The 25,671-nt window shown below is 43.0% G+C and overlaps 1 protein-coding gene across 4 annotated transcripts in view; it reads right to left on the bottom strand.

The window, feature by feature from the left end:
- SEPTIN11 (septin 11) overlaps positions 1-25,671 on the bottom strand; it is an 89,733-nt gene that overhangs the window by 41,554 nt on the left and 22,508 nt on the right. For all 4 annotated transcript variants that reach the window (XM_060113576.1, XM_060113567.1, XM_060113558.1 and 1 more), the window contains exon 2: positions 5,428-5,542. In XM_060113576.1, the coding sequence (XP_059969559.1) occupies positions 5,428-5,542 (115 nt within the window). The remainder of the gene's footprint in view (positions 1-5,427; positions 5,543-25,671) is intronic.

Below are 25,671 nucleotides of genomic sequence, written 5' to 3'. Positions count from 1 at the left end.
TACCTATTTTCAGAACAGGGAAAAAGGCACAACAGCAGAACTATCTTATAAAATTTCCCCTATAAGGTAACGGTTCTATCAGTGGAAAGTGACCCACTTAACTTTCATCTCTTTCCCTAAAAACAGCAATAAAGACTTCAATTTACATGGCAAGGATTGTAGGTTACCTGGACGGGACTGAAATTACCATCACATTTTACTAAGTTGAGAATTAGTTAAGCATGTGTGAATCAAGAACGCCATGTTTTGTTTTCTTTTTAAAGGCAAGGTAATTTTAATTATTATTTGCATTAAGGTGGAAATTACGAACAATTAGCATTCCAGGGCCTACTTACAGCACAGGGTTACTCCACGGGTTGGAAAAACCACTGTTCCTCTAAATTTCAGAGTGCTTTGCTTTCCATTCCTATGCTCTGTGCTTTTAAGAGCCCTAATTAGACACAGCTACTCTAGCAGCAGTGCAATTCACCACAAGCAGTTCCCTAAGAAATGACAGCTTCTGGAATAAAAGGAATTCTAGAACTAAGAGAGATTTTCAATGCGTTTGTTGTTGAGGTCAATCTCTAGCCTCAGAAAATAAGGCATTTTCTATATTTTTGAGGACACACAAGAGCACAAAGGCTTCTTTTCACTTGAGTCTCAGCAAAAGCCTACCTGGCATAGGTTCCAATTTAAACCCAACAACTACAATATTTTGAGACAATTAATGACTGGCAGCAACTGTGAAACATTTCAGAATCCCTGGCACAGAGCAGGCATTCAGTTTCAGGCATTTCTTTTCAGTTAACTGAAAAGAAAAATGATCATGGTGATCATTTATATTGAGATTTGCCACTTTGGTAGATTTTTCAGTTTGTTGCTTATTCTGTTATAAATTCATCTGCCTGAACAGTTGTTAGAATAATTAGAGATTTACTCCTGATGCACTATCTGAGGCTTCCGTTTCTCCCATGTCTGCCAGTGCTGGTGAGCGTAACACCCATCGCACGGTGGGAAGCAGGCTTGCCCCTTCCATTCTGTTTAAACCGCAAGCTCTAAGCTGGACATTATTAAAAAAGAAAAAAACAAAACAAAAACAAAAAACACACAGAGGAATGTATTATGAATTAGAAAGTAATTAATTGTAAACTGAGCAAATAGTTGATCTATGATTCAGCATTTTTACTCTGAGTGCCAAGACTGGTTCCTTGGATAATTATTATAATTATTCAAATAGCTGTGCATGAAGGTCTGTCTGCCTCCTCTAAACAGTCTGGCTTTTATTCTTGGATGAAGCCAGATAATCAGAGAGCTACGCTGTGTTGTTTTAACTCCTCATAGAATCGCCTTTGATGGAACATGCTTTAGCTAATACCACCAGCTGTGGTATTAGCTGGTGGTATTAGCCAAAGCATGCTGGTCTTTCAAGTCCCCTTGGAAGACCAGCATGTGACCCTCGGCGTTGCCTGGCTCAGTGGCGCTGAGTGGGGGACGCTCAGGAACCCAAGCTTAAATGGAGGGACGGCCACCGTATGTCTTTTCTGAAAATCCATGGGAGAGATTTTTCCCGGTGAACTGTGTTTCATCTGGAGCAGCTATTTTGTTTTTACTTTATAGCTACTGTAAGTCTGTCATCATTAAACTTTTAACGTGTGTTTGGCACATAATATGTGTTTAACAAATATCTGTTGAATGAATGGGTCCCTCCATGCTCTGACCACTGGCGGAGAGGTACATGCGTTCCTGAGAGAATCAACTGCTATAGGCAGGTCTGATGGCTTTGAGTTCTGACTCTAACCTTGGCTTCACTTTATTTTCTGTGGTTAATTTTATCTTTTATTCATTAACTCATTCATTTCACCCTGTAACCACTTCAGAGCCTTTCCTGGAAAAGCAAGATGGGATAAAAATGTTTAAGATCTGATTGTAAAATTCTACAGCTTATGCGGACACTATAGCTTTGGCTAAAATGATCTGAAACTTGTCTGTTTTCTATTCCTCTTCTGCCTTCCCCTCAAAACAATACAGTGGAATTATTTTTTTAATTCTATTTTCAAAATATGTTATTAATTTACTTTGACCCTGCTATCGAACTGGTTCCTCTTCAAAAGCAGGGATGTCACAGTATTTTATCCATCTGTGTAGGTGCACAAAGAACCAACATACAGGTGGTTCAATGCTGGAGTTTCTCACAGAGCTGGTGTCATTTTGGAAAGTGAATGACAAAGATGTATAAATTTAAAACTGTGAAGAAAGGCTGAATACTAATTTAGATTCTTTGGAGAAATACAGCGTGGGTAAGAAAGAAAGGCTTTATTTAAAACAAAATGCAGTTTTGTGGGTGAACGGCTGTGTTGTAGGCAAGATGGAGAGTAGAGGAACTATGAACTCTTGGGTGTCTGGTACCCGATTTAGCATCAAGAATTCTCTTCCCGGGCTTCCCTGGTGGCACAGTGGTTGAGAGTCCGCCTGCCGATGCAGGGGATGCGGGTTCGTGCCCTGGTCCGGGAGGATCCCACATGCCGCGGAGCGGCTGGGCCCGTGAGCCATGGCCGCTGAGCCTGCGCATCCGGAGACTGTGCTCCGCAACGGGAGAGGCCGTGTACCGCAGAAAAAAAAAAAAAAAAAGAATAGGACGGCATGATCTCATTTATGTTACACCAAAACAAAAAAGTACTTATGTAGTCATGAGAGACCTGTTTATATCTGTCCAGTGTGTGTCTCTCCCATGCCCTTTCTCCTTTCTGCCCATGTCTTCTCTCCTATGGGACCCTTGTATGTTTCGGGGTGGACGATCCCCATCTCCCACCCTGGGTGGGCAGATGACCCCGGCCTGGTTGATCAGAGATCCTATGACTGTTGAGAAGGCCTTGTCAGGAATGGCCTCTCTCTCCTCTGGGGTTGCTCAGCCGGCAACACTGCTGGAGGCTGTAGCACCTCCTTGAAGAAGCAGCCCGACCATGAAGCCACGCAGCAGCAAGCAGGCTCGAAAACCAGAAACGGAGCCCTGCAAACACGCTGCATCCCTAGAGCCAGCTGTTCTTAATTACAGAATTCAATATATTACCTTTTTAGTGTGTTTGGGGGTTGAGGAAGAGCCTTAACTGAGTTTAAACTAGATTTCTGAAATTCTCTGTGGAAAATTTCCTAACCCAAGAACAGTCAGAGAGAGATACAACATTGCTGGCTTTGAAAATGGAGGAAAGGGTCCAAGAGTCAAGGAATGTGGGCAGCCTCCAGCAGATGGAAAGGCAAGGAAATGTCTTCTCCCCTTGACGTTCCAGAAAGGAGCATAGCCTTGCGGATGCCTTGAGTTTAGCCTGGTGAGACACACGTGGGACTTCTACAAAACTGTGGGATAACTGGTGGTGTTTTCAGCCTCCGAAAATAATTTCCAAGTACAGAAAAGTTTAGAAAGTTCCTAGGATTCCACAGTGTTTTCTCTGTGGAATGGAAATGAGGGTAGGAGAGAAGGGGGGCCATTTTATAATTTTTTAACATAAATATGCATCATTTTGAATAACTTGAAAAACTAATTTTCAACATGGTTAAGAATGGAACAAGAATAAAAACCTAAGAATCATACGGATTATCACCCACCCAGGAGAGTCAGAATAGCAGCTGCTTTACGAATCCAACAGCACAGCAAGGATGTGGCTTGTGAGGAATTCCAACTAGCACCATAATTGTGCTAGTAACACAAGGGTGAGTCAACGAGCCAACACTCCCCCTTGCACACCACACACCCGGTCAAACCAGGTCCTTCCAGCCCAGTCCCACTGTAAGGCTTTATCCTACTTGCAGGGGCTGGGCCATAGCTCTCACATAGATTCTTGAAACTGATTTTGAAGACAGGGCTGGGGGAGACGGAGAAGAGAAGCCAGAATAGTAACTGGCCTACAATTTAGCACACTTTTCAATAGAAAATCAACAAATTGCCAACAAATTGCTATGCTAATGAAGAATTGTCCTGCTCTGCAATGAGCATTTAGCAGAAGAGAAAAGACGACTCATTTATGCCACTCTCAGAGCTGCCATTCCAGGGGGTCCCCTGCTGAATTTTAATCGGCTTCAAGTGGGGAAAAGGGGAAAGCAGGAGAGCTGGTGGCTCTGGTCATGTTTCTCTCCAGTCATTCTCTCTCCAGTGCTTGAGACATAATGCCAGACAGCGAGCCATCTGGTGTGCAAGTCAGTGGCGGCTTTCCACTAGCGAATGCCCAATGCAGGGGCCACGTTCAGTATGCTCCTCTCGAAGAATTTTCAGAAAGGAAAATGCCTGGCCCTCCCCCCAACAACTAACTTACATTGAATGCACATCTTTCTTTTCTAAAGTCACTTCATTTTACTTAGACAAGAGAAGGCAGGACATTCTGCCAAAAGTCGGGGGCGGATACACAGAGAACACATATCGGCTACATACAGAATTCCTTTTAATTTGTCTTGAAGTCTGTGCCCAGAGGACAGTGACAACAAAACAATGCAGCCCAAGCCACTTCACTGCTGTTTAGCCTGGTCCTTCATCAAGAGTGACAGGGAGGGTGAAGGAAAGGCCGTCATCTGTTCCAGGGACATGTCTGCTTCAAACCAATAGGAGATTTCTATTTCTACGTTCCTCTTTTTCTCCACCTCCTTTCCTACCTTCCTTGTCTTAGTTTAAGAAATATATGGCTAAAGAAGAAGAAAAATACCAAGGCCAGAGGCCCAGGTCAATGCATAACATCTAAAGGCTATGAATAACACATCCTGAGGATGCAAATATGTAAGTTGTATCTCTTTGGCCGTTTCCATTTATCTACCAGGAATAAACTGAGGTCAATTTCAGATTCCAAATTAAGGACAAAAGGTTAATTTATTAATTCAGGCAGAAAATGTATTTCAAATATAAAAGAGAATTTTAAATTGTCTTTTGCTCTAAAAGCAAAAATTTTTAATATTCTAAGTTTATCAAAGTGGTTAAAGTAGTTTCAGATTTTACTTACCGTAGACACCGTATCTTTAAAAAGACTTCAGTGGAGATTACTATTGCACCATAGTCAAAGACCCTGGAAACAAATTCTTAAAATGCTTTTGAATGATCTTCCTATGTATGTGCATCTCAGGTCCTTCTTTCAACTTCCTATAGTCTAGCTAGGGTCTAAGTCCCTCCCCCCACAAAAAATTTAAATAAGTGGTTCAATAGCAATATTAAACTGATCACTGCTTGACAATGTGACACAAATAAAAATAACATTTTGAGTAACATCACAAAGCCTACAAAGCATTCTACCTAAATACAAGTCTCGATCTTTGTGTGACATACATGAGTGGGTATTATTGCCCTGCTTTACTGATAATGAAAGAGTAAAAAATATCATTCCCCTTATTTCCTGAAACGTGCCCCTCTGACAGTCACCTGCCAACACCTAAGAGTCAGATTCCTTGCTCAGCAGCAAGGGATGAGTCACTTACCAACACACAGGATGTTGAAACAGAATCCTTGAGAAGTCGACTTGTTGACCAGCTGGTCGGGGAGACTGTCAAATCCAACATGGCCAGAAAGAGACAAGTTTCGAAGCTCTTCATTCTGGAATTTCAGAAGGGAAACATTTGATAACCCATGACAGTGCCACCTGGGGACCCCTCCCTCTCCCACCCTCTCTTCTTGACACGCATGGAAAAAGGTGACCCCTCTGCGTCCACCCCGTCCCTGGCTTCTACACAACTGAAGTTACCAACTCCAGAGCTACGCTCTTTCCACAAAATCACACTGAGTCCCTAAGTACACCAATCTCCCTCCCAGGCAGCTCAGGTCCGGTTACAGGTGCACTGGTCCAGGGGAAATAAGCTTCTAGCGGTGGCTGGCTCAGACATGCATTAAGCGACATTAAAAACTTCAACCATTCTGACAGCTTCAAGCACTCAAGAAAACCCTTCAATTTACTTTCAGCCCAGTGGCAAAAAATAAATGACACTCTTCCAGATACAGGAAGGAGCCCTGAGAAGCTCACAGTGGAGGATGCATACCCGTTACAATTATGGAAATTCTGTAACTACCATGATGAACATATTGAAAAGGGCGTGGCACAGGACTTGGTTTCCTTCTCCATCATCTGGACGGGCTTCTCGGGGCTACTTTGCTCTCCCTCACACAGCTCCTAGCACAGGTTCTGCGCTCCCCGCACCTTCTCAAGATTCTCCTGAAGGAGACTGGGACTAAGGTAGTTATCATACATTTAAAGCTGGATGATTTATGCTGTTTCATTAGATGGTGCTGACTGCCTCCACAACTTTGAATGCATTCCGTGGGTATTGGAGATCGTTTGTGAAGCCTTTCTTTCCCAGGAAAACAGAGGTCAGCTATGGTCTTTCAATTAAACACCACAGTTATGGTATGGGATTCCAGAAACTAGATCTTGAAAGCCTTTCTGAAAATGAGACTCCTGGCGTCTGGCTATGTTGCCAATGAGCTTTATACTCGAGATACTGAATTTTGGGTGAGAAAATGAGCCTCAAATTTCCATTTTTTAATAAAGAAGAAAAAGCCTTGCACAGGATCATCTGGTCACTATTTTTAAAAAGACCGGTTTTCGTTATCCTCCTATGTGTGTTACCCAATGAGGACAGTGAGGTCTTTTAATAATCAGAGACTGAGACTCCATTTCCAAATCCCTAAGTCACTACAGAGGCAGGGAAATGTAACTCCATAGATGTTGTGATTTTAATGGAATGTTTTATGAACAATATAATATCTGAGGGCCTCGTTAGCTCTACAATTCTGATTCTGTGGAACAAGACTGGAAGCCACAACACTGCCTGAATACCACGGTGGCAGCTGCAGGTTTTAGGTCAACGGGACAGAGAACAGATGTCTAGTCTATGAATAGTCTCCTTGAAACCTGCCAGCAGTGACTAGGAGACTCAAGAGTGGGCTCTTATCCTTGAGCAGGATGGTCTGGCCGACAGTGCACCAAACAGCTTGGGGAGCAGCCCTGGTAGCTTGGCAAGGCCTCCTGACAGCACCCCGTGGCCCCAGGGCTACCACCTGCCCCTTCCCCTCCAAAGACCTCAAAGGTTCAGACAGCAGGTATTTTTAGGGTGTTTACCACATCTGCCAAGACTGGGGGAGGAAGATTTGAAAGGAGTCTGGGTTATATTTAGAACTCCTTCCATCACAGCTGCACAGGGGCTGCTGTGCAGCCAGCGAGGAGAAGCCATCACAGCAGCCTCTTTCCTGATGCACCACGGCCTTGAACAGTCAGCGAGCAGCACAAAAGGGGACGAGGCAAGTTAGAACCATCGTCCTGCCCTCCCTCTCCTCTTTGCCACAATAATTCTTTTAATTTCCAGCGGGGTGGGTGGGGAGGAGAGTGGTTTATTGCTCTGGATTCTGGACTGTTGTTGGGTTTTTAGGTTCAGATATCCACCCAGGAGCCAGTCCGGGGAAAGAATCAGAGTTAGTAATTATAGCTCTCATCCCAGAACCCAGTGCTCAGCATCTCATATTCTCACCATTTCCAAAACATGAGAAACCACCCACATACCCACCAAGTATTTTTATACCCACTGAAAACCACATACAAAATGAAGGGTTATAAAACAGTTTGGTCTTGAAATTTTTTTTAATTTAAATTTATGTCTTCAGGGTCTCTCTCTTCTTTGTCATATAAAATATGTCAATTTTATAATGCCATTAAAAAATTCCATAATCTGAGCCTATTTCTCTGCCCAGCAGTAAAGGAATCCTTTACTGGGCTATTGGTGAGTGATGGGGAAAGGGGAAATAGGAAGTTCCTCCTTTGGGTCATGAACAGGCTTAAAACTGAAAGCACTGCAGGATGTGTGAGGGGAGCTCTATCTCACACACAGCAGCTAAAATGAACTCCTACACCCCAGCACTTCATGGCACCACGCTTATGGCCTCATGCCTTAGATGTCTCTATCCGAAGAATGTGTGCGGGGCTCTTGAGTCTACAGGCATGATCTCAGGGAGTCTCAGATGGTCTCATGTCTTTACCGCCATCACACACCTAGCAATGACTCTCGGAATTTTCTAAGTACTGAACTCTGTCTGCATTCCAGTTCTGAATTTCTACCAAAGGGGCAGTTCTCCCGGGTTGTCCTTTCTGTCCCTCCAAGTGTTCTTCAAGAAACTTGAAATCATCTTCTCCTATTGCAAACCCACCCCTACTCCAGGGTTCCCTGTTTCTGTTAGTGACCTTTATCTGTACCTGAGACCCACCTGCCTGCATCAACCCCAAACTGTTATCAATGCCACATCCTCCTCCTCTTTATGCTAATTCAACAGGCTTCCAACTGTCACCTTGCCTCCATCCCACCCCCTCTAATCTTCCCTCACTCTACCTTGCTGCCAAAGGGATCTTGGTACTCAAAGGCCCTCAGTCCAAACTTGGCCTGCCAGCTCAGGAGCCTCCATGGGCCAAACTCAAATCTCTATTCCCACTCCTCCCAGGGAGCACCTTCCACTGCAGTTCAATGGAATTACTTACAGTTCCTGGGAGAAAACCCCAGGGTTCTCCTCATCAGACTTTACTCATACTATTTCCTCTATCTGGAAGGACCTTACAGCCAGTGTTTACATATCCAAACCTTCCAGATCCCACAGAAATTCTATCTCCAGGCTTGTCTTTACTATGAAATCTCAGGGAGAATTTCAGTGAACATTCCCCCTACCAATAAAAGGAAAATAATAATTGGATAAAAGTAGCTCAAGCTATGTGGTATTCCACCATCATCATCATAACAGCTAACTAACATTTAGGGACCAAGGTTCCAGAAAAGCCCTAAATATGAGTGAATTAGTTTATCTTAACAATTCTATGAAGTAGTTACTATTGTTACCTAATCTCAACTGACAGATGAGAAAACAGAGGCCCAGAAGTTTAGTAAGTTGCCCAAGGTCACACAGCCAATAAGGTGAGAAGCTGCAATGTGGACCCAGGAGGTCAGGTGCCAGAGTCCAGAGTCCTCACACTTAGTCACTGTTACCACATGATGATCTAAGTTCCTAGGTAGCCCCAGACAATACAGCAATTGTAGCTGCTATTGAAATCCAATATATTAAACTAGAAAGAAAAAAATGTTCTCTAAAATCATAATTCGTTGGCAACCATAAGAGGTGGAAGTTGAGAATTAAAATTGGCAAAGTAGCTCTAAGTATATTTTCACTGGTCCCGTCAATGCTGAGACTTTGATTTTTGCATCTATGGCACATGAAGCCAATAATAAAAGGTTTCATTTGGACCATTTTTGAGACGCAAGTGCCACCTTGGAGCCTCTAAGTAAGTAACTATAAGACCTTCATTGATTTAGTCCTCCACTTGCTAATCTATCTAGGGAGGGGTTGTACTTGCATGATTTTTAGGCCCACTCCATCTTGAAATGGGCAATGACTAAATTCTATAGTATAAAATAAAATAACCAGTCTTTAACTTGACAGTCTCATTTTTCTCTTTCCAGATCATCTTCACATGAACACAATTATTTATTTGTTCATTCAAAAAAACACCTCACTGCACAAAGCGCTAAGGGAGCAAAAATACATTACTTTTGTTATTCATTGATAAACACTCTGCCTGCCCTTCAGAGGTTTACAATGTAGCAGTAGAGACAGGACACAAGTAAATGTAATACTATTAAGGATAAAAGTGATAAATACCATCACTTTAACTGTGGGATGACAAAGGGGAAACAGGTAGCTTTTGGCTAGGGAAAGTCAGGGGGGCATCTTTCAGGAAGGCTGGAGCTCTCCAAATCTACCAGGGAAAAGAAGTCCAGCTTGCAGAAGCCTTCCAGATAAATGTTACCTATACACAAAGGGTCACTTTATTATGAATGTGTACTTTGAAGATTATAATCGACAAGTTTTTCAGAAGCGGTCTAGCTGACTTCATTATGGAAATAATTATAAAACAAATTATATAAGAATGTGTGCCAACACCTACATTCTGAGTGCTGCTTTAAAATATGTTCCACAATTCCAAATCTTGCTTAACCACAAGTAGGATGGAAAAAGGCTTGGACTCAGACAGCCATGGGTTTGGTTCCCTACCTTTTGTCCTCCATCAGTAAAAATGGAGGACTTGGCAGAGTGGCTGGGAGGAACTGAGGAAATGGTACGTATGGGAGGGCCAGCATTTAACAGGTCCTCAGGAAACCTGGGTTTCCTTTCCCTAAATTAGGTGGGAGGAAGACAGCTGTCATTTTAAAATGAGGAGCCCTCCTATTGCTGCTGGGAGCCGGGGGAGAAACTGTGGATGGGCAAAGCCCGCAGACAAACCAGGGAGGAAGAATCACTCACGGAGGAACAAAGAGGAAAAAAAGAACATGGAGGGCTTCCCTGGTGGCACAATGGTTGAGAGTCCGCCCGCCGATGCAGGGGACACGGGTTCGTGCCCCGGTCCGGGAAGATCCCACATGCCGCGGAGCGGCTGGGCCCGTGAGCCATGGCCGCTGGGCCTGCGCGTCCGGAACCTGTGCTCCGCAACGGGAGAGGCCACAACAGTGAGAGGCCGGCATACCGAAAAAAAAAAAAAAAAAAAAAACATGGAAGAGAGAATGGCGACTCTAGTGTGAAGAAAATCCACCCTAAATTGGAAGCTCATTTACAAGGCTGAGGGGAAAGCCCCAGAATTCCATTCCTGTTTGCAGGCATCCACATCCTCCACGGCTGGAAACCATTAAGGATTCCTCATCTTCACTCTTCCTTCTATTTTAGTCCAGCCCAGAGCCTCCTGAAATTAACAAACTGGCTGTGCACAGATGGATTCTATTCACCATACTCAAAGTGATAACCCAGTTCTTTCCTTTGAAAACTGAAGGCTTCAGTAGATGTGGTTAGTAGGTTGTCTACAGCTGCTGACCCTCATCAGTCAGGGGGAGCTGGAGAGCATGTTACCAAGGTGACATCTGTTTTCACGTATGTTGAAAACAATTAGACTTCATTTTTTTTACCTTTTTAAGACAGACATTACAATTTAAGTTTAGAAAGAGTCTGCCTCTTTAAAATTTAAATTATTATTTTTTAAATTTAACAGGTAACTTCTTTTATGTATTACAGAGCTGGAAATTACACTCTCTCAAAGCCTCATTTTATGGAGAATGAATTACATTGATCCAAGTCACTTAATCTCCGGGCTTAGGTTTCCTCATCTGTAAAATGAGATTTCAACAAATGACCTCTAAGCAAAGTCTTTGGTTCTAAGGCTAATTCTAAGATTTCTTGCATTTGGAAATCAGAGATGCATAAATCTAAATCTGTCATTTTGCTTGAGGAAAGCCAACACAGGGTAAAAACTTCTTGGCAGTGATTTTCTATTGCCAGATCCAAGATGGCTCAGTTTTTACATGACCCTTGAAAGGGAGTTCCTGTCATTTACGCTGGTTAACTCCAAACAGAATAGAAATCTGTGTGTGTACCTCGTGTCTTCCACATGAACTTTTCACTTCTGCTTGCTTAACTATAATAATTTGACTTAGTTTTAAAACAAAAGTTACGTACCCACTCCCTACAACTGTCCTGCTTAAAAAGTATTTTTTTTCTTCAGCTATATCTGCAGTCTTCAAGAAATTTTTTGAAAAGTGGATTTATAGCCTCAAAACAAAATGTAGAAAATTCTTCTATGTAAGTTAATCATCTCTTCAAGAAGAAAAGCAAATTTTTCATGCTTTCATTCATTCAACAAATATTTATTGAACACCAACACGTGCCAGATACTGTGATAAATGCTAAGGAGATGATGGTGAGAAAGCAAAGCATTGCTAACTCATGGAACGCATAGTCTAGTGGGACAGACAGACGTTAATCAAGCAATCCAAACGTATAATCACAGGCTATCCAAAGTACAGAATTCGATGCAACCTTATAACTCATGTGATTCTTGCAGTAGATCCACCAGCTTATAGGATATAAAAACATGTATTAGTCTGCAGCATTGTTTGATATTAATTTAGTAGACAGCTCCTATGTACAATTGATGTGCAAGTTTTATGTATTCAGATGAAAACAAAGTCTTTTTGACCAGCATTGCCTGATGGGAGGAGGTAGAAATAATTAAGACTCAAGTCCTAAGAAAATGAATGTCCCATTTAAAATAGAGCTGAGGTGGAACCATGGGGCATATTCCCTTTACTCTCTGTCTTTTCCCATAAAGGAGATGTCCACTTAGAGAAGAGGAGTGGTACATATCCCTTCATCATCTTAGACAGTCTTTTTTTTGAGGCTCTGTTTTAGTAATAGATGCCAGCCAGCTGGAGACAGGCAAAGAGAAGAACATGCTTTTCCTCACACAAAATCACTGATTGAGCACCAGCCACTTCTCAGTATTTCGAGAAATCCTGGCCTCACAAACTGTCCAAGAAGTAAGCTCATCCCAAGTGCCCGATTGTTCATTTTTGTAAATACATACACTTATCTAAATACATTCTAGAGAGTATTCAACTGGTTTCATATTCTCTTTTTTTTTTTTTTTTTTTTTTTTTTTTTTTTTTTTTTTTTTTTTTTTTTGCGATATGCGGGCCTCTCACTGTTGTGGCCTCTCCCGTTGCGGAGCACAGGCTCCGGATGCGCAGGCCCAGCGGCCATGGCTCACGGGCCCAGCCGCTCCGCGGCATATGGGATCCTCCCAGATCGGGGCACGAACCCGTATCCCCTGCATCGGCAGGCGGACTCTCAACCACTGCGCCACCAGGGAGGCCCTATTCTCTTTTAAAGAAGGAAAAGTTGGTGGGAAGATGGGACACGCCCTTAGTTCTCATGCAAAAAGGAAAACACTGGTATGCAAAGTAGCAACCCAAACCACAACTTCGAAGCCTGCACTGGGATGTTTTCAAGGCTAGGCATTGCTAACGCCACTTCCATAATATAAAACATCTGAAGCATCTCACTACCAATGAGGACTGCGTTCTTTAAGAATGACTTGGACAACATCTGCTACTCTGCTTGTCATCTATACCATGAAATCCCAAGGTCAGAGCCAAGAAAGCCCCCAAGGAAACTGTCTCACACAAGCAGCAGAATAGTAAGAGCCAGGAAGAAGAGAGAACTCCGGAGGAAAACCATATGAGGAAAGAACTTGACTGCAGCCCAGCTGGAAGCTGGGACTGAGAAAAAAAGGCACCCAGGGGCCAGTCCCCAAGTCACAGAGCCAGGAATGTCAGCTCTATCACACCCAGAAGCCACTCCTGAAACACCACCAAATAACGAGGAAAGATCTTGATTAATATTAAGTAACTGCTCCAATGTTAAGTGCCATCTCTAAGCAACTTTCTCCAAAAGACTCCCAGCAGAGGGACAGATTTTGCTTTTCTAGATCCTTGCAAAAATAATATGGTGTAGGGGGTTTCTTTGGGGATGGTAGGATTACAGGGAAATTTTACTTTCTGTTATGTTTCTGTAATATCTGAATTAATTATCCAAAAAAACCCCTCACACTTTTATAATAGAAAATGAGATTTTAAAAATTAGGAAATGGATCGTATTCAGATTTTGTACAGTGAGGGAAAGGGGTGCCAGTTATCTGCATAATATAAAAAGACACCGAAACGGTAAGATAAGTCGTGCTGATATGTTAGGGTGAATTCTTTCATACTACCCGCAGACAATATAATCTAAGAAAACCAAAACTTCAACATCTTTTCTGGTTAAAAGTTGTAGCAAAGGGAGCTCAGCTCGGTGCTCTGTGATGACCTAGATGGGTGGGATTGGGGGGCTGGGGTGGGAGCGAGGTCCAAGGGAGGGGGGGATATATGTATATATCCTGATTCATGGAGCTGATTCACTTCGTTGTACAGCAGAAACTAACACAACATTGTAAAGCAACTATACTCCAAATAAATTTAAAAAAAAGTTGTGTCAGGACCACAGGAAATTTACTCGTGACTTTATATTAAAGGACAGCCTCAACTTCAATTTAAATAAATAAATAAAAATCAGGAAATGTGAATAACAATAATAAATAATAAAAATATTTTCAAAGTAGCTAAGCCTGCAATTTTACTGCTGCTAATAGGTGGGTGGTAAGATAAAATATGTGTAATTATTTCTTTTCTAATAACAGAACGAAGTTACATAGAAAGCGACGAGAGTAAGCAAAAAAGCAGAATAGTACAGTAGAAGGTACCTGACGCATGAAGTCAGGAGACACGGGGCAACTCTGCCATTGCTTAGCTGTAATGACCTGGGGTAACTCATTTAACTTCTCAGCCTCAGTTTTATCAACTTTTTTTTTTTAATTGTAGTTGATTTACAATGTTGTGTTAGTTTCAGGTGTACTGCACAGTGATTCAATTTATATATATGTATATATATTCTTTTCAGGATTCTTTTCCGTTGTAGATTATAAAATATTGAGTAGAGTTCCCTGTGCTATACAAGAGGTCCTTGTTGGTTATCTACTTTATATACAGTCGTGTGTATACGTTAATCCCAAACTCCTCATTTGTCCCTCCCTCCCTCCCTTTCCCCTTTGTCACTCCCCCCCTCCCTTTCCCCTTTGGTCACCATAAATTTGTTTTCTCTGTCTGTGGGTCTATTTCTATTTTGTAAATCAGTTAATTCATATCTTTTTTTTTTTTTTGGTTTGGTTTGTTTTGTTTTAGATTCTACATATAAGCAATATGATACGATATTTATCTTTCTCTGTCTGGCTTACTTCACTTAATTATGATAATCTCTAGGTCCATCCATGTTGCTGCAAATGGCATTATTTTGTTCTTTTTTTCATGGCTGAGTAACATTCCATTGTATATATATATATACCACATCTTCTTTATCCATTCCTCTGTTGATGGACATTTAGGTTGCTTCCATGTTTTGGCTATTGTAAACGGTCCTGCAATGACCATCGGGGTGCATGTATCTTTTCGAATTATGGTTTTCTCCAGACATAAGCCCAGGAGTGGGATCGCAGGATCATATGGTAGGACTATTTTTAGTTTTTTAAGGAACCTCCATACTGTTCTGCACAGTGGCTGTATCAGTCTTGTCAACTTTAAAATAAACTAGCTCACCAAGCTGTTGCAAGAATGAACATAATTCTCTCTCCTCAGCTCTTTTGACACATTTTTGCTTGGATGACCCCATCCCTGCCCATGACAACCCCAAGCTAACAACTCCCTGGTTATAACCAGCTGCCCGCCTCCAGGCTTAGGGGTGCCTGGGCATCCATGGTCCAGGCACCCCTAAGCCAACATCTCCAATAGAACGCACCCTATCCCCCATTCTCAATTCAAATCTGTCCTTCCTCTGATTTTCTTATGTCAAATGGCAACAATATCTACTTCAAGTTATTAGTGGCCTCTAGAATAACATCAATTCGTATGCATATTGCTAAAAACATGCATAAATTTATAGGCCTCCGCCCTCTTGCAGAAGAAAAAAGTCCACTGGTTAATCATCTTAAACCCTCCGCTACCCTCCGAATTAGACGGCGAAGGTTTCCTGAAGCCTGTCAGTCTCAAGTTAGATTTTTCTCCTGTGCCCAGATGTTAATAACCACCCATCACCCCTTTTCTGGCTGAAACTTGCCCACCCAGCACTCATAACTGACAAAAGTGCATCCAGTCTACCAGCTGATTTCTATTTCTGAGCCTGGAAATCCACGACTTGCATGTCCCTCTTTTCCTACCACCACCCCTATTACACTTCACCCAGATTTGTATCCCGTGTGAGGTTTCACAGAAACTGTTATCTTCCAACCTCATCTTTCTCAGATAAGGAGACAGGTCCAGCGGCTGATGGGTCTTCCCCACGCACAGGGCCACGTGGAGAGACAGAGCTGAGGCACCCAGCGCCCTGGCGCCTGGTCCAGCCCGCCCTCCATTAAGCCTGGGCCAGCTGCAAGGTGAAAATTCACACTGTTGCTGAGTGAAGCCTGACACCAAAGGGCTGAGGACACAGTCCTGCCTCTGCTCCTCCACCCGCCTTTCTGTCTTCTCTACAGCCTCCCCTCACAGAAAACAGTCACTGCCCACACTTCCTCCAAGATCTTGCTGCTTTGTCTGGGATTAGAGTCTCACCTTTGTCCAGTTAGATATCAGATCTCTCACAATTAGGAAATACACTGTTTAAAAACAGTCCTCAGAAACGGGTATCTGAAGTGAACAAAATCCCAGCTGCTGCCCACAACCCTGGATCCTGGGGAGGTGGGGGGAAGGATAGGCAGGATGGGGGAGGTATTGGCTTATTAGTAAAATAGTCTTGCAGCCAATAACTACTAAGTGTGACAATCCCAAAATTGTAAAAAGTGGCAGCACTTTTTTTTCTTACAGACAGAATGCTTTTTGCTAGAAGTCCATGTAAATTCTCAAAGGCTAAATCTAACTGGATGCCAAGAATTAATAACAACAACAGCAAAAGACATTTTCTTACATTTCTAAAGATCAGTCTTTCTAGTGGAGTCAAAGTGACTAATGCCTGTGAGAGCCTAATGTTACAAAGTGCTGATCAACAGAAAGTCTCATGTTTGGGAATAACAAGGCCCACATGTGCATTCCAGGGACTCTCACAAATTCTGCAGGCTCAGAGGAAGACGGGTGGGAGGGGGAGGGGGGTTGACAGATAGGCAAGAAGTATTTAGAGAGGCACATTCCGATTAGAAACACATGCTACATGCTATGTTCTCTCACACCACTCAACATCACCGAGACAGAGAGAAGCCCTTCACTCAGCAAACACCAAGGAAAGCTAATGAAAAAACCACGGAGGAGGGTCACTAATCATTTCAAAACCCTCAGCTTTCCAGTGGGACCCCAAAGAACCCAGTGCCATCTCCAACATATCACCTATCTTGCAGCGGAGAAGACCACCCAAATCCTCACAGCTGTGTGGCTCCTTTTTTGTGCCTTCTGCCCTGCCTTTACCGTGCAGCACATCTTTCAGACAAGCTTTCTCAAAACAGTAGTGAATAGGAGGTCAAAGATAATTAAGGGGCCCATATCAGTTGGAAGATTTGTTCTCAACTTTTTATGTACGGTTCTCCTCCTGATATTCACACACGTCAATTCCTCAGTGCTTCCTATCTGAGAAATATTGTGTCTCAGTTCATGTACCTCTATTCACTGAAAGCATTCATCAGCAAAAAGTGAAATATGGATGGGACACTTCCTTCCTTTGCCACCATTTCTATCACCGGATATAAATTAGCCACTTCCGTTTTGAAAGATATTATTTATTTCTGTCCCTTTCTGAAGATGGAAGGGGCTCTCAGTTACTGTAATGACCACATAATGGCAGTCTCTGAGAAAGAAGAAAAAAATCCAAACCAGCTCTGTAGCAGTCATCAACAAAAGCACCAGGGATTTCTCCTCCCAAAGCATCTTCAGTTGCTCAGCCCGGCTGATATAGAACATCTTTGAGTGCAGGAATTCATTTCTAGCACCTGAAAATTGAGGGGCTATACCAACAATGACCAAAGACATGGTAAATATGTTCTTAGGAAATAAACATACAAATTAACATTTGATATCAGTCTGCAAATATTACTAAACAATCCTGGCCAAAATTCTCAAGCCTTCCAAAAATAAAATAGCACTGCATCTTAACCTCAGCCCTGGATGAAAAGCGATCAGGATGGAATAGAGGTTGTCTGCATACACTTGGGGTATGCCTTAGTTTCTTATTGCCATGCAACAAATTACCAAAAAACTTGGTGGCTGGAAACACCTATTCATTAGCTCTCGGTTCTGTAACTCAGAACTCTGGGTATGGCATGGCTGGGTTCTCTGCCCACGATATCACTGAAATCAAGGCACTGGCCAGGCTGAGAAGCTCTGGAGGAAATTCCACTTCCAATCTCATTCAGGTGGGCAGAATTCATTCCTTGCAGCTGTAGGAGTGAGAGCCTCCTCTCCTTGCTGTCAGCCAGAGGCTGTGCTCAGCTCCAAAACGTCACCCACAGTTACTAGCCATATGGCCACCTATCTCCAAAGGCAACAGAAAATCCCTTCTGTCCCTCTCATATTTCAAATCACCTTCTTTAGAAAGATTGGATCAGATCTCCCCAGGATAATCTTCATATCATAGAGGAAACTGTGCCATAACATAATCAAAGGGGTGACTAACCCGTTGTACTCACAAGTTCTGAGGGTTATACGGGGCATGCACACAAGAGGCTGGGGTCATGGGGCCACCTTAGGATTCTGCCAACCACATGTGCCTTATAATATTCCTATGTTCTCCCAGGTAACTTTAGGATAGAATAAAATAATGAATATTAGCGAGTTTCCCTAACTAAAAACAAAACACAACTAAGTCTCTGGAGGCGGGGGAGGGGAGGGAGGAGACAGAAATTAGTAAACCATCGTAAACTAGATCTCTATCAAGTTACCAAGGCATTTCCACCCTCTCTTAACCAAAAGTGATAAGGCGGTTAACGACAAACTAGGTGGAGTGTCACTTTGCCTTTGGAGGAAGTCTTCCAACAATGAAAGTAAACCTTGCAAAAACATTTAGGTGGCTGCTATGTAAGAATTCTAGGAGATGCAGAAGCTTTTTAAGGAACTTAAGCATTATTAGGGAGGAAAGTCATTGAGACAAAACAGAAGATGACTGCAAACTGTTTGATGATGAAGTATAGTACAAAGTTTATCAGTGTGAGACAAGGGGCAGCAACATGGACCATGGCAAAAAACTAAGACTTTCTCTGAGGGGGTCAGACCTCACCTAGCTCATGATAAAGGGAAATCAACTTGGATAGCTACAGAGGAGGAATGGAGATGGGAGGAGAGAAAGAAGTAGAGTCTGTTAGGGGAGGCAACAGGAAAGGAAAGAGGTCCAAAAGGGCATGGAAATCAATGAACTGGAAAAACCAAAGAATAATTCAGTGTAGAGGACATAAGACTTTAAATAAAACTGGTTCACGTTTCAGTTTACTGGAAATATCCCTTAAAGTGAAGCATTACAAAGACACATATAAGCAACACATACCTAAACACATACCCAGGATCTGTCACTGGGTGTCACAGTGTTGAGGGAGGAAGTCAAGGAACAATCACTGGGCGGTCACATCATGAAAGATTTTTCTGTTTCCTACCACCCAGTGCACTTAGGAACAGATCTTCCCACCAGAGCAGCAGCCCAAGGGATCTTGGGTATAGAACTGCCTTCTAGCCAATGTTTTAACCTAGATTACCAGCCTGGGCAACCATCCAAACGGTAAGCTATTTGATGCAAATGTCCTTCAGAGCATTTAAAAAAACAAAAAAACAAAAAACATATCTTGCAGAAAACCTAATAGTTTGACTCCATTAATTATGGCTACAATTTCTGCCATTCTAATCAAACTGAAGCTTTCCTATTTCTTCCTACTCTCTTTCTCAAAAAAGAGAGGAAGCCAGGGCTTCCCTGGTGGCGCAGTGGTTGAGAGTCCGCCTGCCGATGCAGGGGACATGGGTTCGTGCCCCGGTCCGGGAAGATCCCACATGCTGCGGAGCGGCTAGGCCCGTGAGCCACGGCCACTGAGCCTGTGCGTCCGGAGCCTGTGCTCCACAACGGGAGAGGCCACAACAGTGAGAGGTCCTTGTACCGCAAAAAAAAAAAAAAAAAAATGGAGCCAGTTAACCCCTATAAATATAAATACTCCAGCAGAACAGACAACTTTCTGCCTTCTAGTAGCACATCATAGAAGTGTCCATCTAGCTCTAAGAAAAAGTTGATGTAGGGGTTTTCTCACACATATTGCTGTACTTGGGAAAGCAGACCCAAGAGGCTACGTTACAATTTTCTGCTACTCTCAAAAGTTTCCTGTTGTTGGATGATTTTAGATGCTGGCTTTCTTGTCTTGATCAGCCAATGCAAAACAAACCTTCTCACATGCTGTCACAGAAGAATGTTCCCACAGTCCCCTCCGCCCCCTCTACTGCCTCTTAAAGAGGCATTTTCATTATCATCATGTTATTTCTAAACAATCAAGTAGGACCCAAGTCGGATACTGGGAAACCTCTACTACATACAACAATCTGTTACAAAATCCCATCAGCTTTCAAAACTAGATGACAGAATATATGTAACAGCAGAGGTTACACTTTCATGCATCTCGTTCCCACAAAGCACAAAGGAGGTGGGTTGGCAGCCCAGACTTCTCACTGAGATGGAGTCCAGTCTCAGCTCTATGCTCCTAGATTAATAGATTAAGAGTTGTGGGATATGTGAATGAGAATATGTTTCTGACAGTCTTTGATAGCATGATTACAGGAAAGCATTAAGCTGAAATCGAAACTTGAAAGATTATAGCTTGGCAAGAGATCCTCGCTATAATTCATACGTTCTGTAGGAAGGAGAAACTAAGAAAGTTAAATGAGACCCAGGGTGAAAGAAAGAACAGAATTAGCAAAAAGTCTTAGTCACTGATCCAAGCTGCCACCATTAACCTCTTCCAAAGCCTTAATGGTTCATGAGAATAATTATTATTCATGTAGTGAAAATGAAAGGCAGGCAGGGAAGATAAGTGATAATTACACTGGCAAAAACAAGAAAAGCAACTTTGGCCATTTGGATTTGAGAAAGATCTAAGCCTCCAATTCCTCCTGCATAGAGAGGGTCAGACCATATATCTTACTGTAATCATGGCTACACAGAGTTAAATCCCTTTGGCCACAATTGCACCAACTGTACATACTTAGGTTGGTTATTACCAGGAGTGGGTTTCGCCCAATGTGGCAGCTGCGACCACCAATGTAAGGAGATAAGGCCTGGCAGCTACCCCCCCGGATTCCTCCTCAGTCCAAGTTCCTACTCTTGAGCCCAGATATTAATAATGCGGAAGACAGTGTGACAGCCACAAGTCATCTGGCTGCTAGCATGCCCAAATACTCAAGGAATAACCACTGTAAAACCAGTTCTATCTGGACAGTGGAATGAGTGAAAGTTCAGTCCTCAGGCAACTAGAGCACTAAGAAATGTACCTTCTATTTCACCTCATATTCTGGGTTCAAGATGGAAAAGTAGATTGATATCTTTTACAAATATCAATTCAAAGTTGCCTGGAATACCTGAATAGTGAAGGTTAAAATATTCATAGTAGGGAAAAGAGGAAACAGGCTCTACCACTTTTTTAGCCAGAGAACTAAAAAGAGGGGATCTAACATTTCCCTCGATCAATCACCCAAAAAGCAACCATTGAACATTTATGTAAAGACCACAATACTAAGTAGAGTTTAGCAAAAATAAACAAGATACTCCAAGGTCACCATAACTTCTCTAACCCTTCAAGCTTTTCAATACTATCCTCCTTCCACTACAACCATCACATAAATAATGGTTTACTGGGCCCTTTTGTGCCACACACCATACCTGGACCTTTAAAACATCTTCCCATTTAATCCTCATATCTCTGTGAAGTAGATATTTTTGGCTCCATTTTATAGATGAGGAAACCAAAGCTTAAATGAATGGCAGAGGCAGCATTCAAACCAGTTGGGCCAGATTCCAAGTCCACCACCACCTGGACTTTGAGCTGGACAGCTGACTCTTTTCAAAGCCCACCACCTGTGCACAGAGAATGCTTTATCATCAATTCCACCTGTCAAATCCTACTCATCCTTAAAATCCCAGGCAAAATGTCACCTTCTTCATTAAGCCTCCCCTGGTTCCTTGAATTAGACACCACTGTTCTCTATTTCACAAACATTCACTGTATTTGGGCCACTCAGCACGTCCTGTACCTAGCAGTATACTTAGTTTTCCACTGGTTAGGCCCCAGAAGAATGTAAATTTCCTGGGGACAGGAACCCCATCTTACTCATCTTACTTTGAACCTCACTTATCACAATGTCACACGTAGCCTGATCTGTATGTTTAGCATGAACAAACGCAGGGAATCAGTTCTCACAGAGTTAACAGTCTTCCCCTGCCTTCCCCAACCAAAACAACTGCCATGCTGGAAGGAGCATTCCTAATGGGCTAAAACCCCCAGGGTACGTGTGATGGAGGAAGTAAGGGTGAAGATGCCCTTGCAAACTGGAGAAGTTAGACATTAATACTCCAGCCACGTGCATCAGTATGGTCCCTTCCCAGCACTTAGTGGCAACTCACTGTGCATAGTTAGAAGTCAAACACTGTAGGGCACTTGGTCTCAGGAAACGTGTGTGTGTTTGTGTGTGTGTGTGTGTGTGCGCGTGCACACAGCACCAGGCACCATCCTGGGTACTTTACATTGATTTCACTTATCTCTCACCACCACCTCTGATATGATTCCCATTTTACAGTTGAGGCAACTGAAGCTCAGAGATTGAGCTGCTCAGGGTCATGCAGCAAGTAAGTGGTGGTTCAAAGCCAGGCAGGCTGCTTCCAAACCCGTGCCACTGAATTAGCAAGGCCTAAGAGCCTAGAAAAGCTACTTCTGGTCAACTTTTTTTTTTTTTTTTTTTTGCGGTACACGGGCCCCTCACTGTTGTGGCCTCTCCCATTGCGGAGCACAGGCTCCGGACGCGCAAGCTCAGCGGCCATGGCTCATGGGCCCAGCCGCTCCACGGCATGTGGGATCTTCCCGGACTGGGGCACGAACCCGTGTTCCCTGCATCGGCAGGCGGACTCTCAACCACTGCGCCACCAGGGAAGCCCTCGGTCAACCTTTTATAAGCCACAGAGTGATGTGTGTGTGCTGGCCATCAGGGGACATCCACAGCCTCACACCAGCACACTACACTACCATCTCCTAAGGTCAGTAAGAGTAGGAGAGGTAGTGCCTACCACAACATACGTGCCTTAAGCCACCTGGTGGAGCCCACAAAGAAAGTAAAGGGGAGACTAAGGAAGGAAGAGGAGGAAGGATCTGAGAAGAGATGCCTTTCCACCACCAGCTGCTGGAGTGGATTCTTGTATTTCTCACACAGAAGGAACATGTCTAACCGAAAGATTATAGGTTAAAGTTGAACAGCCTACAGTAATCGCTCTCTCACGCATCCAGAAAGCAAAGACTATCAAGCCTCCCTTCTTAGTTTTCTCTAAGAAGATATGAAAAATGCTATAAAAACCAGTTGTAGAGAAAAATCAACTAAAGTTCACATAGAAGATGCAAAGAAAATGCATTGGAGATAGAGAAGGAAGACAGGATGCAGTCCTGACTGATTAAAACCACATGGCTAACACATCGGAAATTCCCATCACTTCCTCCTTAGCTTCTCAGAGAGCACTGAGGAACACAAACACATATGGTTGGACTCTAAAAAACGTTTAGGAGTAGGGGATAGAGAAGAACAAATATTTTCTGTACCCCTATTCCCACGTGCAAGGAACTGGCAAGACATAAACTTAATTATCCTTAATTATCCTAAAAAGAGATGTGCCTTTTGGGATGAGAGGACGTCTCCAGATTCATTCCCTCATCCTGTCTAGAGGGGAAGGCTCATCACCCACGTATTTAAGATCAGATGAAAGAGAGGGCTTCCCTGGTGGCGCAGTGGTTAAGAATCCGCCTGCTAATGCAGGGGACATGGGTTCGATCCCTGGTCCGGGAAGATCCCTCATGCCACGGAGCAACTGGACCTGTGCGTCACAACTACTGAGCCCACATACCACAACTACTGAAGCCCGCACGCCTAGAGCCCATGTTCCGCAACAAGAGAAGCCACTGCAATGAGAAGCCCACTCACCGCAGTGAAGAGCAGCCCCTGCTCGCCACAATTAGAGGAAGCCCACGCACAGCAACGAGGACCCAACACAGCCAAAAATAAATAAAAATAAAAGTAATTGATTAAAAAAAAGATTAGATGGAAGAGAGAATGATTATCTCCTGATTTATTGATGGAACACCACTATCCACTTCTGAGCTTATACTAAAAAATAAAACTTTTAAAACTAGTGATATTTTTACCCTCAGGGAAACTAACATTCATGATTCTAAAGCCTACTCTGAGCTAGACATTAGTTGGCAATTTCACTTATGTTGTTTCACTTAATATTTACTTAGACTTCCATTCTGAAGGCATTTTAATTGCACCCACATTCCTTTACATGCACTTGTCTGCAGCTCACAATTTGGAACACATGTTCAAGCCACCAGCCACTGTGGCATCAACACAAAATACCTGATTTTTGATTTCTTAACAATCCATGAGGTAATTACTAATAGCTTACTCAGACCCATGGAAACCATATTCAGATGTCAACTATTTAGGCAATAATATTTCGGCAAGTGCAACAAATGGCAAAGCATTCTAAAATCAAACTTTAATCAATTTAAAGTCACATATTATTTAATACCATTTTCTCCCTCTCCAGTAAAAATTGGTGGTTGCTTCCTCTTGAGCTTTGTCCTATCGTCTAAGTTTCTCTCCCACCAAATATGCTTTCTTTAGAATACTATACTCTTCCCTCCACCTCATTCCACATTATATCCTGAAGCTGGACTTACCTACCTTAAAGTAAATAAGCACACATGCAAACAAAGCTACTTTAGCCATTACATTCCACAGCTAAAAATCCTCCAGGGCTTGCAACCATATGCCAGCTAGGGGCTGCTTTAAATAACAGCAACTACCATTTGTCTGGGCTTCAGTTTCATCTTCTATAACACAGATGAGGGGACAGGCGTTGTTGAGGAAGGGTGCATGAACACTCTCTAGTTCTTCAATCACAGGCTTCTATCACTGACCGTGGGGTAAGAAAAGAAAGGATGCCAGTGCCTACATTAGAGTGGATATCAGGCTTCAAATAAAATCGAACTAGAAGTAATCAGTCATCAAATCAGAAGTATTAAATATGAAGCCAAAGGAGAAGACAAAACAGAGGAATGGATCCAAGTGCAAGTCAAAAGTATGTTAGCCGGTCCAAGAAGCACAACTTTAGCTTTTAAGACCACAAAGCCAGCCTATTATCTAGCAGAAAGCAGAACCACCAATCAGCCCTTGTGGGCCAAGATCAACGTGACACAGAAGGTTCAGAGCAAGGGGTGGGGGGGACACTGTCACCAGACCATTCCCACACCAAGAGCTCTCATGACTCTAGCCCTACATTTGAGCTTGAGAGTCTCTGATTCTCTTTACTCTTACAACAATGAGGGAATCACAAGCTTTAGATCTTGCGTGAACACAAGTACCTGAAGTGAAAAATAACTGTGATGGATATAGTTATAACTCATGTATCCAAACAGGTGTTTTTTAGACGGGAAAGATTCAAGAACTCCAAGCCAAAAAAGCAGGAGAGACTGAATGAGGGAAAAAAACAGATTCATTGTTTCCCCCAGGTGCTAGAAACCAGAGCTCTCTTTAAATATATGAGTGTCGGGCCTCCCTGGTGGCGCAGTGGTTGAGAGTCCACCTGCCAATGCAGGGGACACGGGTTCGTGCCCCGGTCCGGGAAGATCCCACATGCTGCAGAGCAGCTGGGGCCGTGAGCCATGGCCGCTGAGCCTGTGCTCCACAACAGGAGAGGCCACAACAGTGAGAGGCCCGTGTACCACACACACACACACACACACAAAAAAAAAAAATATATATATATATGAGTGTCTATAACATATCCTTGTCATGCAAAGAGAAAGAACACACGCCCATATATCCAACACCCAGCCCAAGAGACAGAACACTACCAAATGCTTTGAAGCCCCAGAGTTCCCCACACGTGATGGTAACCCTTTCCCTCCTGCCCACCACCAGATACAAACACTATCCTGAATTGGCACTGAGTCATTTTCTTGTTGTTTTGTTTTTTACCATAGCTCTACCTTATACACCACTATCAGCACACAGTCACTAAGA

The sequence above is a fragment of the Mesoplodon densirostris genome, chromosome 1, assembly GCF_025265405.1.
Source record: "Mesoplodon densirostris isolate mMesDen1 chromosome 1, mMesDen1 primary haplotype, whole genome shotgun sequence".
Lineage (NCBI taxonomy): Eukaryota > Metazoa > Chordata > Mammalia > Artiodactyla > Ziphiidae > Mesoplodon > Mesoplodon densirostris.
This window is presented reverse-complemented; position numbering and strand designations above follow the sequence as displayed.